This window comes from Pelophylax lessonae (assembly GCF_965119305.1).
Source record: "Pelophylax lessonae genome assembly, chromosome: 9".
In the NCBI taxonomy this organism is placed as follows: domain Eukaryota; kingdom Metazoa; phylum Chordata; class Amphibia; order Anura; family Ranidae; genus Pelophylax; species Pelophylax lessonae.
This window is the reverse complement of record NC_138776.1, coordinates 232,600,967-232,617,883: the sequence shown is the minus strand read 5'-3', so window position 1 is coordinate 232,617,883 and position 16,917 is coordinate 232,600,967. Positions and strand designations below refer to the sequence as shown.

The 16,917-nt window shown below is 49.4% G+C and overlaps 1 protein-coding gene across 1 annotated transcript in view; it reads right to left on the bottom strand.

Moving 5' to 3' along the window:
* Nucleotides 1–16,917, bottom strand: part of LOC309564331 (uncharacterized protein) — a gene marked incomplete at both ends in the record, with an annotated part of 55,814 nt that overhangs the window by 20,455 nt on the left and 18,442 nt on the right. Inside the window, one exon of the mRNA XM_082268958.1 lies at nucleotides 12,089–12,566. Within this exon, the coding sequence (XP_082125084.1) occupies nucleotides 12,089–12,566 (478 nt within the window). The remainder of the gene's footprint in view (nucleotides 1–12,088; nucleotides 12,567–16,917) is intronic.

Genomic DNA, 16,917 nt, shown 5'->3' with positions numbered 1-16,917 from the left:
TAAATCAGTAGTCGTGGTAGAAGCAGGTGAATTGCACATGGAAGTGTTTATAGCTTAATGCGGAGTTCCGGCCACAAATTTTTTTTTTTTCAATAAAAATACCCCCGGGACAGTCAGGGCTAGTACATTCCACAATGGATAGCCTCTGAACTGTCCCGGGTCTCACTCAGTGTTGCCAACCCCCCGGAGGGAAATTTACTGGCAGAACGTCCAAAATTTACGGACAGCACCAATTTTTTACGGACACTGAAAAAAGTACCTAAAATAACAATTTTCAGTGCTAAACCGTGCAAATATCAATATTTTAACTATAAACATATAGCTAGTGCTATTAGCAATGTGTTAAAGTTAAACAAAAGTCAAAAAACATATTTCTCAAATTTACATGAAGGTTGGGTTACCATAACCCAGCCAGCACAGAGTTCCCCCTTACATCAGAGTCTGCAGACTCTGGTCAGACACGGTACAGGACATGGTACAGAAGGTGGGCAGACACTGCGGACATGGTGAAGGGGGTGGGCAGACACTGCGGACATGGTGAAGGGGGTGGGCAGACACTGCGGACATGGTGAAGGGGGTGGGCAGACACTGCGGACATGGTAAAGGGGGTGGGCAGACACTGCGGACATGGTAAAGGGGGTGGGCAGACACTGCGGACATGTTACAGAAGGTGGGCAGACACTGCGGACATGGTACAGAAGGTGGGCAGACACTGCGGACATGGTACAGAAGGTGGGCAGACACTGCGGACATGGTACAGAAGGTGGGCAGACACTGCGGACATGGTGAAGGGGGTGGGCAGACACTGCGGACATGGTACAGAAGGTGGGCAGACACTGCGGACATGGTACAGAAGGTGGGCAGACACTGCGGACATGTTACAGAAGGTGGGCAGACACTGCGGACATGGTGAAGGGGGTGGGCAGACACTGTGGACATGGTGAAGGGGGTGAGCAGACACTGCGGACATGGTGAAGGGGGTGAGCAGACACTGCGGACATGGTGAAGGGGGTGGGCAGACACTGCGGACATGGTAAAGGGGGTGGGCAGACACTGCGGACATGGTACAGAAGGTGGGCAGACACTGCGGACATGGTACAGAAGGTGGGCAGACACTGCGGACATGGTACAGAAGGTGGGCAGACACTGCGGACATGGTGAAGGGGGTGGGCAGACACTGCGGACATGGTACAGAAGGTGGGCAGACACTGCGGACATGTTACAGAAGGTGGGCAGACACTGCGGACATGGTACAGAAGGTGGGCAGACACTGCGGACATGTTACAGAAGGTGGGCAGACACTGCGGACATGGTGAAGGGGGTGGGCAGACACTGTGGACATGGTGAAGGGGGTGAGCAGACACTGCGGACATGGTGAAGGGGGTGAGCAGACACTGCGGACATGGTGAAGGGGGTGGGCAGACACTGCGGACATGGTAAAGGGGGTGGGCAGACACTGCGGACATGGTACAGAAGGTGGGCAGACACTGCGGACATGGTACAGAAGGTGGGCAGACACTGCGGACATGGTACAGAAGGTGGGCAGACACTGCGGACATGGTGAAGGGGGTGGGCAGACACTGCGGACATGGTACAGAAGGTGGGCAGACACTGCGGACATGGTACAGAAGGTGGGCAGACACTGCGGACATGTTACAGAAGGTGGGCAGACACTGCGGACATGGTGAAGGGGGTGGGCAGACACTGTGGACATGGTGAAGGGGGTGAGCAGACACTGCGGACATGGTGAAGGGGGTGAGCAGACACTGCGGACATGGTGAAGGGGGTGGGCAGACACTGCGGACATGTTACAGAAGGTGGGCAGACACTGCGGACATGGTACAGAAGGTGGGCAGACACTGCGGACATGGTACAGAAGGTGGGCAGACACTGCGGACATGTTACAGAAGGTGGGCAGACACTGCGGACATGGTGAAGGGGGTGGGCAGACACTGCGGACATGGTGAAGGGGGTGGGCAGACACTGCGGACATGGTGAAGGGGGTGAGCAGACACTGCGGACATGGTGAAGGGGGTGGGCAGACACTGCGGACATGTTACAGAAGGTGGGCAGACACTGCGGACATGTTACAGAAGGTGGGCAGACACTGCGGACATGGTGAAGGGGGTGGGCAGACACTGCGGACATGGTGAAGGGGGTGAGCAGACACTGCAGACATGGTGAAGGGGGTGGGCAGACACTGCGGACATGGTACAGAAGGTGGGCAGACACTGCGGACATGGTGAAGGGGGTGAGCAGACACTGCGGACATGGTGAAGGGGGTGAGCAGACACTGCGGACATGGTGAAGGGGGTGGGCAGACACTGCGGACATGGTGAAGGGGGTGGGCAGACACTGCGGACATGTTACAGAAGGTGGGCAGACACTGCGGACATGTTACAGAAGGTGGGCAGACACTGCGGACATGTTACAGAAGGTGGGCAGACACTGCGGACATGGTGAAGGGGGTGGGCAGACACTGCGGACATGTTACAGAAGGTGGGCAGACACTGCGGACATGGTACAGAAGGTGGGCAGACACTGCGGACATGGTACAGAAGGTGGGCAGACACTGCGGACATGGTACAGAAGGTGGGCAGACACTGCGGACATGGTGAAGGGGGTGGGCAGACACTGCGGACATGTTACAGAAGGTGGGCAGACACTGCGGACATGGTGAAGGGGGTGAGCAGACACTGCGGACATGGTGAAGGGGGTGGGCAGACACTGCGGACATGGTGAAGGGGGTGGGCAGACACTGCGGACATGGTGAAGGGGGTGGGCAGACACTGCGGACATGTTACAGAAGGTGGGCAGACACTGCGGACATGGTACAGAAGGTGGGCAGACACTGCGGACATGGTGAAGGGGGTGGGCAGACACTGCGGACATGTTACAGAAGGTGGGCAGACACTGCGGACATGGTGAAGGGGGTGAGCAGACACTGCGGACATGGTGAAGGGGGTGGGCAGACACTGCGGACATGGTGAAGGGGGTGGGCAGACACTGCGGACATGGTGAAGGGGGTGGGCAGACACTGCGGACATGTTACAGAAGGTGGGCAGACACTGCGGACATGGTACAGAAGGTGGGCAGACACTGCGGACATGGTGAAGGGGGTGGGCAGACACTGCGGACATGAAAGGCATACCCATCCATCTACCTACCTACCTACCTGTGTGATATCAGGGGAGCTACTTACCTACCCGGTAGGTAGCTCCCCTGATATTACACGGGTAGGTAAGTAGCTCCCCTCATATCATTGCAAGGCAGTACAAGTTACACATGAAACATCTTCTCCAACTTCTCGTGATGCCAGGGCCAGTGTGTGCCCCCCCTCACCATTCCATCCAGATGAGAGGAGCCGGCTCAGTCTGAGTCTGACTTACCCTGCGGCTGATCGGACGGTCGGTCAGTGGCCAGCATGGTGCCCAGCAGCATGGATAGGTAGGTGACGGTGTGGTGACGGTGACCCCCTTCCATAGCTCACGCCCCCCGTAGTCTCGTACTCTTCCTCCAGTCCCGACTCCCGGGCCGGCTTCCTCACGCAGGGCCAGGGACACAGGCGGGAAACCTTAAATGAGGAGAGGCGGAGGCAGAGGCGGGCCGTGGGTGGCACTCGTCGTCCGATGTAAATAACTCTCGGGGGCGGAGGCGGTGTCGGGGGTGGAGGCAGAGGCGGGCCGTTGGTGGCAGAGTGACTCGTCCAATGTAATTAACTCCGGGTCGAGGGCGGAGGCGGCGTCGGGGGTGGAGGCAGAGGCCGGCCGTGGCACTCGTCCGACGGGGATCTCCGGAACTGCGCGCCGCGCATGCGCAGTTCTGACAGTGCCGCCGCCGCCTTAGATTTACGGGCACTTTTCTCCTGCTACGGGCATTTACGGGCAGGAGAAAAGTGCCCTGTTTTAACGGGCTGTCCGTAAATCTACGGACGGTTGGCAACACTGGTCTCACTTACCTTTTAGAAGAAATACTTACATCTCAGATGTGGGCAGCTGAAGCCAGCGCGTCCTCTTCCACGTCCTCTTCCGTGTCCCCTTCTACCAGAATGTGCCTGCACTGGCCCCGCTCGTCACTTCTGGTGCGGCATGCCCAGAAGCTGTTTAGCAGGGAATGAGGCGCCGCACCGGAAGTGACGAGCGGGGCCGGTGCAGGCGCATTGATTCCTGGGAGCGATGACGTTCAGCTCCCAGGAATCAATGCAAAGAGGAAGTGACGGCGCGGGCCGCAGCCGCAGAGGGAAAGTGGAAGAAAGGTGAGTATATTTTTCTTCAATAACAAGGTAAGTAAACAAAAAAAAATCGTAACTATCCATTTCCTTTTAATGTGACCAAAACCAAGCGGATGGCCCAAAATCAATTATGTCGATTTTGTGGCTGGAACTCCGCTTTAATCTCATAGATTAAATGTTTCCCAAACATGGTATATTGTTTTAAATTTCTTGAAATATTGTTGTGAAAGCCGAAGTATGCTTGAAAGTCTGAGAAGAGTGAGCTTTAACAGCTCCAATGCTGATTTTCAGGTTCCAATGATAAATAGGTAAATTATTGAACATGTCAAATTAGGTATTTTATGTTCTCTATTTAACAGTTGCCCACCCCATAAGCACCATTTTGTAAAATAATTATTTAGGATATGAGCATATTGGACACGTGAAAAGATGTTAACAAATATGAATTTATTATGATCATGCATATCTTTCAGCAGTGGCATACGACTGATTGCCCGGGCCAGCTCCTGGCCTGGAAATGCATCCTCAGGTGTGTGGAAGGATGTTCGGATGCACTTGCAAGTGTTAGTGCTGCTCAGAATTGTCAGCAAGTTAACATGGTAAGATCACTTTTTTATCATGAGGTGTTGCTGATTTACAAGGTAAGTGTGGGAGATGTCTTGGTGTTCCCTGGGTTTAGGGGGGTGTAGGGTTTGGAATTTTGTGTTTTAGTGATCCTCAGAACACACATTACTTCCTGATTCTATGCACAGTAGATTTCCTGCATTTGTGCATGTTCCTGTAAATACAGTGTGGAATACGTGTGTGCATTTTAGCAAGTGCTCCACAAACTGTTGGCTAAAATCAAATCCTGTATAGTCATAATGAACTCTACGCACATGTAACTTAGCACATCCTGGTGATATTCACATGTCACCCATTCAAAACTTCACCATTCACAAAAAATGCCCCAGATGAGTCATCTCTGGTCACATTTTAACAGTTTTCCCTGACAGCGGAGTAAGTCTGCATATGCCTCACTTAAAGGCTAAGTTCACTTTTCATTTTGCTAAATTCCAGCTGCTCTATGTAACAATATACCGTATCATCAGTGCATACCTCCTAACTGTCCCGGAATCCGCGGGACTGTCCCGCAATTTGAAGGGGGTCCCGGGGTCCCGCGGAGCTGGGCTGAAGTCCCGGAAAATTTGGCTGCCGGATATTATCTCCGATAATGCGGCTGCCTCCCGCCCCCTCCTCCTCCAAGCTCCGCCCTCGTCTTCCGTCCATCTCTGCTGCCTCCTGCCCCCTCCTCCTCCCAGCTCCGCCCTCGTCTTCCGTCCATCTCTGCTGCCGCCCGCCCCCTCCTCCTCCCAACTCCGCCCTTGTCTTCCGTCCATCTCTGCTGCCGCCCGCCCCCTCCTCCTCCCAGCTCCGCCCTCATCTTCCGTCCATCTCTGCTGACCGCCCCCTCCTCCTCCCAGCTCCGCCCTCGTCTTCCGTCCATCTCTGCTGCCGCCCGCCCCCTCCTCCTCCCAACTCCGCCCTTGTCTTCCGTCCATCTCTGCTGCCGCCCGCCCCCTCCTCCTCCCAGCTCCGCCCTCATCTTCCGTCCATCTCTGCTGACCGCCCCCTCCTCCTCCCAGCTCCTGATCAGAAGGGTGGACCCGGGGTGCAGAGCAGTGCGCCCCAAGTCCACCCATTGTGTGACAATAGCGAATAAAAATTCGCTATTGTCCCACAGATCCTCCTCCTGGCCAATCAGGTCTTCCTGATTGGCCGAAAGGAGGCAGAAGGACTCGAGGAGACGCCAGGGGACAGAGGAGAAGCCGCTGCAGGTAAGTGCACCGGTCTGGGGGGGGGCACGACACGCTGGTCATTCTAGATTAAGGGGTCACACTGGTCATTCTACATTAAGGGGTCACGCTGGTCATTCTACATTAAGGGGTCACGCTGGTCATTCTGCATTGAAAGGGGTCACGCTGGTCATTCTACATTAAGGGGTCACGCTGGTCATTCTGCATTAAGGGGTCACGATGGTCATTCTGCATTAAGGGGTCACGCTGGTCATTCTGCATTAAGGGGTCACACTGGTCATTCTGCATTAAGGGGTCATGCTGGTCATTCTGCATTAAGGGGTCATGCTGGTCATTCTGCATTAAAGGGGTCACGCTGGTTATTCTGCATTGAAGGGTCATGCTGGTTATTCTGCATTGAAAGGGGTCACGCTGGTTATTCTGCATTAAAGGGGTCACGCTGGTTATTCTCCATTAAAGGGGTCACGCTGGTTATTCTGCATTAAAGGGGTCAGGCTGGTTATTCTCCATTAAAGGGGTCACGCTGGTTATTCTGCATTAAAGGGGTCACTCTGGTTATTCTGCATTGAATGGGGTCACGCTGGTTATTCTGAATTGAAAGGGGTCACGCTGGTTATTCTGCATTGAAAGGGGTCACGCTGGTCATTCTGCATTGAAAGGGGTCACGCTGGTCATTCTGCATTGAAAGGGGTCACACTGGTTATTCTGCATTGAAAGGGGTCACGCTGGCCATTCTGCATTGAAAGGGGTCACGCTAGTTATTCTGCATTGAAAGGGGTCACACTGGTTATTCTGCATTAAAGGGGTCACGCTGGTTATTCTGTATTAACGGTGTCACTCAGGTTATTCTGCATTAAAGGGCTCACGCTGGTTATTCTGTATTAAAGGGGTCACGCTGGTTATTCTGCATTAAAGGGGTCATGCTGGCCATTCTGCATTGAAAGGGGTCACGCTGGTTATTCTGCATTGAAAGGGGGCACGCTGGCCATTCTGTATGGAAGGGGGCACGCCGGTCACTCTGCATTGAGGGGGGAACACTTGTCTCTCTGCATTGAAAGGGAGCACGCTGGTTATTCTGTATTGAAAGGGGGCATGCTGGTCATTCTGTATTGAAAGGGGACACGCTGGTCTCTCTGCATTGAAAGGAGGCACGCTGGTCTCTCTGCATTGAAAGGGGGCACGATGATCTGTCTGCATTAAAGGGGGGCACGGCATGCTGGTCATTCTGAATTGAAAGGGGGCACGCTGGTCATTCTGCATTGAAAGGGGCACACTGGTCATTCTGCATTGAAAGGGGCACACTGGTCATTCTGCATTGAAGGGGGCATGCTGGTCACTCTGCATTGAAGGGGGCACACTCTACCTTGATTACTTAAGGCCCCTTTCACACTTTTGTGACCTCAAAGTCACGCAATTTTTTACAGCGTTTTTTGCCGCAAAGCAATGCCTATTACATTTTTCTGTTTGCGCCCCCCAAAAGGGGGCAGTTGGGTTGGTTGGAGCTGGGGGCATTTGGGGTGGATGGAACTGGGGTGGGCATATGGGGTGAATGGAGCTGGATGGGGGGGGGGTGGATGGAGCTGGGGGTGGGCATTTGGAGTGTTTGGAGGTTGGATGGGTGTTTGGGATAGATAGTGCTAGGGTGGGCATTTGGGGTGGATGGAGCTAGGGTGGGCATTTGAGGTGGATAGAGCTGCTGGGGGCACTTGGGGTGAATGGGGGAGTGTATGGAGCTGGGTGGGCATTTGGGGTGTATAGAGCTGGGGGGTGGATGGTGCAGAGTCCGAACCCTGCATTCTGTACATTACATACTCCTGTCTCCTGCATTCTGTACATTACACTCTCCTGCACTATATGCACAATACTGTACATTATATACTTCTCACCAAAGTCTTCATTGTCTCAACAGTTGCTGGTTGCTATGCAGTCTCTGACTATTGCTTAAATCCACATGGTGACATGAGCGTGAAAGACAAGGTTTCGCATTAAAGAGCCAGGCGGTGGTTGCTATTGGTCTGAGTGGAGGAGCCAGCATTGATATGTACATGCCTGTTTTATCCTTGTTTTGGTGAGTTTCCAATCTGATGGGTGATCACGGCTTGCTGGTGGTGGCACACGGACATTATTATTAGCCGCACTCTTTTCCATGTTATTACTGCACGGGTACATGGGACTGTACTTTGGCCGAATGCTTACCTTTACATCAGCAGGAGTTTTGACCACTGATGAACTTTGAATTTTTGAGATTCTTATCATTTCCAGCCTTAATGTTTTAAATATTTATGATATTTATTCATTTTTTAGCGCTGCTAGTGTCACAAATTGGTTTATGCAAGCTGCATTTGTTGCACCTTATTTCGGAGGACATTTAGGGCCTTAATGCCCCATACACACGTGCAGATTATCTGCAGACTTTTGTCTGCAGACTTACCAAAACCATATAATATGAGGTCAAACCTAAACACTTTCAATTTGTATGCAATCCGGCAGGCCCTTGCACTACATGGAAAAGGTAAGTCTGCAGACAAAAGTCTGCAGATAATCTGCACGTGTGTATGGGGCATAAGATTGAAGATGTGGTGGATGTCTCCTTTTGGTTTGGGAACTGTGGACAGATTGGATCCCTTGGAACTGTTCTGGCATCTCATTAATAAATCCCCAATGGATGACTCTCTATGAACTGATCACATTCCAATCACCGATCATCTAATCATTGGTAAAAAATAAGACTCGGCACAGAATATTGTACAAAGCGTTTTTATTGGACAAGATCAGAATGAGCGATTACCACACAGTAAATGATATGTATAAAATAAAGCTTAAATCTTTTATAATAGAATTAACAAATGTGTCAAATGTATTAATAATCATATATTGGTTGGACCAATAAAAAGCCGGCTACTTCAATAAATCTAAAGGAGCAACAACATGAAGCAAACAATAAAAAAGGTTCACCCGTGAAAGATAAATCCTGATTGGCTGCTGTGGGTTAATGCATTTTACAGTGATCTTTTTCCATCCAGTAGGTTAGATCTATATACATATTTATAAGTAGAACACAAAAAGAATAAAGCATTTCCCGTTAGGTCCTCATGCAGTTGCAAAATAGGCCATGTATTGTAATGATTGCCCACTTGTTGCCTTGTGTATTGCCCGTCTATTGCCTCATGTATTGTCATGAATGATCACCTGTTGCCTCATGCATTGCCATAATTATCCATCTCTTGCCCCCTATAATGTAATGATTGCCCACTGCTATATAACATTTGCAAAAAAAAAAAAAATCAAAATTTTTAAACATTTTAGGCCAATTTGTTTTCTGCTACATGCTACAAAAAAAAAAAAATCGCAATAAGCGTATTTTAATTGGTTTGCGCAAAAGTTATTGCGTTTACTAACTAATTTATGTCATTTTTATTTATTTTTTTTTCTTACTAACAATGGCGTCGATCTGCGATTTTTAGCGGGACTGTGACATTGCGGTGGACAGATCGGACCCCTAACTGAAATTTTTGGGAGGGACCAGTGACATTACTACAGTAACCAGTGCTAAAAATATGGACTGTCACTGTACTAATGATACTGGCAGGGAAGGGGTTAACACTGTGGGTGATTAAAGGGGTTATATGTGTACCTAGGGGAGTGATTCTAACTGTGGGGGGGCGTGGCTTGTGAAATGACCATAGAGACATGTGATCCTATATAGAAGGCGCTCTATGATCATTCCAGGGAGAAGAACGGTCAGATGTGTTTACAACAGCCGACCGTTCTTCTCTCTCAGCGGGGAACGATTGCGGGTGACCGACGGCAATCGGAGCCACCTGACCCATGAATCGGATTTCCTGCTGATGAGCGGGGGTGGGAGTGTGCCGGCGGGGCGCGCTCGCCCCCTAGCTGCCTCCAAGCGACTGACGTAGACCTACGTGGGTTTGCCTGGGAGAGCCGCACTGCGACAGTAAAAAGGCGGCGTGTGTTCGGGAAGTGGAGAAGTTTGAGTTGAGGTGACGGGGCGGAATATATGGAGGAAATCCATTAGAAGATAAATCTTCCCCCAATCCGATCTGTGTGAGAGGAGAAAACATCAATTCCCACTTCTCACCATCAAACGCTCCCCACAGACACACGCGGTAGGCGGGATCTATCTGCTATGTGTAGGAGGGACCTTCCTAGTATTATCTCTCACTTCTCTATTCCATATAAACCGCACTTCATCTAAACCGCTCTGCGCAATTTTATACAGGAACATGTTATGTATCTATTTACTCGGGGTGACATCATCTTTCACATTATACAGAAAAATTGGGATAACTTCAATGTTTACTTATTTTTAAATGCGGCGAAATGTAATTCTTCCCCAAAAAATGGCGTTGGAAAGACTGCTGCGCAAATACCGCGTGATAAAAAAAATATTGCAACGACAGCAATTTTATTCTCCAGGAACCTTGTGATCCCCATCCCGACAGCACTCCCACTTTTGACTCCTCTCCAGACCCCCTCAGAGACTGCAGACATGATAAAAGATAGAAGAGATGGTTAGAGGCTGTGGACATGGTACAGGAGGTAGTTAGAGGCTGTGGACATGGTACAGGAGATGGTTAGAGGCTGCGGACATAATACATGAGGTGGTTAGAGGCTTACAGGGGGGTTGGAAGGCGCAGGGGAGCGGAGAGCACTGGGGGGGGGCAGGCAGGTAAAACCAGGGGGGATGTAGAGCACAGGGGGAGGGGGGGAACTGGAGAGCACTGTCTGGGGGGGGGGACAGGAAATCACTGAGGGGGAGCCGGGGGGGGGGGAGATCACTGGGGGAGCCAGACTAAGAGCACGGAGGGGGCTAAAAAAGCACTTAGGGGGGCCAGCAAAGGAAGTTGTATAGGAGGGGGATGGGGCAGCTGCATATAGAGGAATTTAACTTTCCATATTCCTAGTGCAGCTTCTGAGAGGAGGAGAAACAACATTCAGTGACATGAGGAATATGAAAGTTCAATTTCTCTCTATGCAGCTGTCCCATCCCATCCCCCTCCTATCCAGCACAAGAGACTCCTCACTGACATTCCACAATAGACTCCTCACTGACATTCCACAATAGACTCCTCACTGACATTCCTCACTGACATTCCACAATAGACTCCTCACTGACATTCCTCACTGACATTCCACAATAGACTCCTCACTGACATTCCTCACTGACATTCCTGACATTCCTCACTGACATTCCTGACATTCCTCACTGACATTCCTCACTGACATTCCTCACTGACATTCCTGACATTCCTCACTGACATTCCTCACTGACATTCCTGACATTCCTCACTGACATTCCTGACATTCCTCACTGACATTCCTCACTGACATTCCTGACATTCCTCACTGACATTCCTCACTGACATTCCACAATAGACTCCTCACTGACATTCCTTCTGCCGCTGCCTTCTTCACACAGATGCGGGCGGCCCGATGAACACCGGCCTGACACCCCCCCCCCAGTGCGGAGATGCGGGCGGCCCCGCGGACACCGGCCTGACACCCCCCAGTGCACGCGCCCCCCCCCTCGCTGGTACGTCCCTGAGAGCGGGACAGTATAGCCACGATTTCTTAGTTTTAGTTTCAGCGGATCAATCCGCCGCAGAGTTCCGAGCCTGTCACAGTCTATTCATATTGAAGAGACCAGTGATCAGGCTTCAGCTGTGCGCTGCGGCAGATTAATCTGCCTAAACCCGAAACACAGAAAATAGTCCCACTTACTGTCCCCGCTCCCACAGAATACAGGGGGCCCCGAGACAAAAATAAATAGTTGCACAACACAATTCCATGACTTTTCCAAAACTTAGTAAGTTTTCCCATTTTCCAGGACTTTTCCAGTCCTGGAAAGTGTCATGTCAAAATCCCATGACTTTTCCAGGATTTTCATGACCGTACGAACCCTGGTATTCTCTGATGGCTAAGAAGGGTTCCTTTATGACTAAAACATTTCCTGCACTCTGAACATGAATAGGGACGCTCAGCTGTGTGTATTCTCTGATGGCTAAGAATGTATCCTTTTTCATGAAAACATTTCCCGCACTCTGAACATGAATAGGGACGCTCACCTGTATGTATTCTCTGATGTCTAAGAAGGCTACTTTTATAACTAAAACATTTCCCGCACTCAGAACATAAAAAAGGTTGCTCCCCTGTGTGAATTCTCTGGTGCTGAAGAAGGTGTCCTTTGTGACTAACATATTTCCCGCACTCTGAACATGAATAGGGACGCTCACCTGTGTGTATTCTCTGATGGATAAGAAGCCTTCTTTTCTGATTAAAACATTTCCCGCACGCTGCACATGAATAGAGACGCTCACCCGTGTGAGCTCTCTGGTGCTCATGAAGGTGTCCTTTGTAACTAAAACATTTCCCGCACTCTGAACATGAATAGGGACGCTCACCTGTGTTGGTTCTCTGATGGCTAAGAAGGCTACTTTTCTCATTAAAACATTTCCCGCACTCTGAACATGAATAGGGACGCTCCCCTGTGTGAATTCTCAGGTGCTGTAGAAGGTTTCCTTTGTGACTAAAACATTTCCTGCACTCTGAACATGACAATGAATTCTCTCCTGTATGAACCCCTTTATGGCATAGAAGATTCCCTGAGATGAGGTGGTTTCCTGCACCAGTCGGCACTGTCAGATATTAGAGGACTATGTGAAGTATCAGGAGATTCCTCAGAATTAGACATATCCAATGATCTCCTCCAATGGTGAGGTCTGTCATGTATATTATGAGGAACGGGATTTACTTCTGGAGAAGATGCCATGCCATTATCTTCTGTAGTCACATCTTCCTCCGATGTCCTTCTATTCCCACCACAGAGTCCGTCTGTCAGAAGACAAGAAAAATTACCAAGAGTTTTCCAAACTCATATACACTGCTCAACACGTTATTATCAGTGTATAGCATCAAGTCAGGGAAACTCCTGGGATATTCATCTGCTCAGTGAAGTAGCAGAGGGGGTTGTTACCAACAGGTGCACTAGATGGACAACAATGAGACGACCTCCAAAACCGGAATGGTTTTACAGGTGGAGGCCACTGAAATTTTCCCTACTGATTTTTTCACTGAGTTTGTCACTAGTTTTGCATTTGGTTGGGGTCAGTGTCACTACTGGTAGCATGAGGCCATACCTGGACCCTATAGAGGTTGAACAGGCAGTCCAAATCCTCCAGGATGGCACATCAATACGTCCCATTGCCAGAAGGTTTGCTGTGTCTCCCAGCACAGTCTCAGGAGCATAGAGGAGATTCCAGGAGACAGGCAGTTTCTCTAGGAGAGCTGGACAGGGCTGTAGAAGGTCCTTAACCCATCAGCAGGACCGGTATCTGCTCCTTTGTGCAAGGAGGAACAGGATGAGGACTGCCCGAGCCCTACAAAATGACCTCCAGCAGGACACTGGTGTAAATGTCTCTGACCAAACAATCAGAAACAGACTTCATGAGGGTGGCCTGAGGGCCCGACGTCCCCTAGTGGGCCCTGTGCTCACTACCTGGCACCATGGAGCTCGATTGGCATTTGCCATTGAACACCAGAATTGGCAGGTCCACCACTGGCACCCTGTGCTTTTCACAGATGAGAGCATGTTCACCCTGAGCACATGTGACAGATGTGAAAAGGTCTGGAGAAGTCGTGGAGAACATTATGCAGTCAGCATAACCGGTTGGGTGGTGGGTCAGTGATGGTCTGGGGAGGCATAGCCATGGAGGGACGCACAGACCTCTACAGGCTAGACAATGGCACCCTGACTGCCATTAGGTATTGGGATGAAATCCTTGGACCCATTGTCAGTCCCTATGCTGGTGCAGTGGGTCCTGGGTTCCTCCTGGTGCACAACAATGCCCGGCCTCATGTGGTGAGAGTATGCAGCCAATTCCTGGAGGATGAAGGAATGGATACCATTGAATGGCCCCCACACTCGCCTAACCTGTATTCAATAGAACATCTCTGGGACATTCTGTTTCAGTCCATCCGATGCCGCCAGGTTGCACTGCAATCTGTTCAGGACTCGAAGCTCAGTGATGCCCTGGTCCAGATCTGGGAAGAAATACCCCAGGACACCATACGTCGTCTCATTAGGAGCATGCCCCAACGTTGTCAGGCATGCATACAAGCACATGGGGGCCATACACACTTCTGAGGACCATTCTGAGTTGCTGCAATGACATTTCAGCAAAATGGACTCGCCTGCTGCATCATTTTTTCACTTTGATTTTCGGGGTGTCTTTGAGTTCAGCCCTCTGTAGGGTGATAATTTTATTTTCCATCAAACTATGTGGCATCCTTTCCTTCCTAACACATTACCCAGTCCATACCAGTATATATCTTAACACAATACCCAGTCCATACCAGTATAGATCCTAACACATTATCTGGTCCATATCAGTATAGATCTTAACACATTACCCAGTCCATACCAGTATAGATCCTAACACATTACCCACTCTAAACCAGTATAGATCCTAATCCTAACACATTATCCAGTCCATACCAGTATAGATCCTAACACATTACCCAGTCCATACCAGTATAGATCCTAACACATTACCCAGTCCATACCAGTATAGATCCTAACACATTACCCAGTCCATACCAGTATAAATATCCAGCATGATATTTTTCCCCATTGAGATCTGATGTGTTTTCAAAGTGTTCCTTTCATTCTTTGGAGCAGTTTACGTTGGTCGAGCATTTCAAAGTTTAGAAGAGATCTGACATGGATCAAAGATAAAACCTTACCCAACCAAACATCACTAAGTAATAATGTTATTGAAATGATGACAATGTTATGGCTGGGAACATGACGTTATATTGAGGAATGGAGAAGGACCTTTAATTTGCTGTACAGCATCTCCTCCTCATTTGTTTGGAATAGGACGTTATATTGAGGAATGGAGACGTGGAAAGGTAATAAAAAAAAAAAAAAAAAGGTATTTTTCAGGAGTAATATATGTCGATCGAGCATTTTAAAGTTTGTAGCACCCTCCTACTAGGTAGGGCTTAGGAAAAAGTATTTATATGGCCCTGTCTGCTTATCGGGGGGGGGGGGGGGGTTGTAGGGCTGATCATTCAGCTAGGCTGTCATGCGTTTCCAGGTGTGCCTGTTGAGCTTGGGGAGTCTCCCCACTGTGTTCAATGAGGGGTCTTGTTGGACAGTGGAGGAAACCTGACCAACAGCGCACCATAGTTAGTGAGGCTAAAAAAAGACACAAGTCCATCCAGTTCAACCTATGATGTGTGTGTGTGTTTGCTTTTAACCGTACATTGTATACCCCTGTATGTTGTGGTCTTTAAGGTGTCCATCCAATAGTTTTTTGAAACTATCAATGCTCCCCGCTGATACGACTGCTTGCGGAAGAGAATTCCACATCCTTACCGCTCTTACAGTGAAGAACCCCTTACGCACTTTAAGGTTAACCCGCCTTTCCTCAAGTTTTAGTGAGTGGCCACGTGTCTTATTGTATCTCCTTTCTCTGAATAGTTTGTTCCTTATGCTAGGGTCGCCAGTACAGTATTTGTACATTGATATCATATCCCCCCTCAATCGTCTCTTCTCCAGAGAGAATAGGTTCAGTGCTTGTAGTCTTTCCTCATAGCTGATGTCCTCCATTCCCCTAATTATTTTTGTTGCCCTTCTCTGGACTTTCTCCAGTTCCAGCACATCCTTCCTGAGGACCGGTGCCCAGAACTGGACAGCATACTCCAGATGTGGCCGGACCAGAGTCTTGTAGAGTGGAAGAATAATCTCTTTATTTCTGGAGTGAATCCCCTTTTTTATACAACCCAGTATTCTGTTGGCTTTGCTTGCAGCGGCTTGGCATTGCATGCCACTTCCAAGCCTGTTGTCTACCAGTACCCCCAGGTCCCTTTCCATCCTAGACTCACCCAGAGGTTCCCCCCCTAGTGAGTAGCTTGCTTTCAGGTTTCTGGCCCCCAAGTGCATTACTTTACATTTTTCTACATTAAATCTCATCTGCCATGTAGTTGCCCACCCCGTTATTTTGTTCAGGTCTGCTTGCAAGATTTCCACATCCTGCATAGAAGATATTGGCATGCCTAATTTAGTATCATCTGCAAATACTGAGATTGTACTAGATATCCCCTCCTCTAGATCATTTATGAATAAATTAAACAGGATTGGTCCCAGGACAGAACCCTGGGGGACCCCACTTTCCACACCCGCCCAATCAGAGTACTCCCCATTAATCACCACCCTCTGGACTCTCCCCTGGAGCCAGTTCTCTATCCAGGTACTCACCTTATGGTCCATACCTATCTTCCTTAGTTTGTACAGTAAGCGTTTGTGGGGAACGGTGTCAAAGGCCTTTGCAAAGTCCAGATACACCACATCCACAGGCTTACCTTTATCTAAGTGGCAGCTCACTTCATCGTAGAAGGTTAATAGATTGGTTTGGCATGAACGATTTTTCATGAATCCATGCTGATTACTACTTATAATACCGTTTTCATTACTAAAGTCTTGTATGTGGTCCCTTATCATCCCCTCCAAAATTTTGCAGACTACTGATGTTAGGCTGACCGGCCTATAGTTACCCGGGATATATCTCGGCCCCTTTTTAAATATTGGTACCACGTTGGCTTTTTTCCAATGAGCTGGCACCATACCTGTCTGTAAACTATCCTTAAAGATCAAGAATAATGGTCTGGCAATCACCTGGCTGAGCTCATTAAGAACCCTTGGGTGCAAGCCATCCGGTCCCGGGGATTTATTTATGTTAAGTTTCTCTAGTTTAGCTCTAAGTCTATCCTCTGTTAGCCATGGCGGCACTTCCTGAGGTGTATTATTTAGTTCGGCCTTACAAGCGGGGTTCATGTAGCCCCCCGATTCCTTTGTGAAGACTGAAG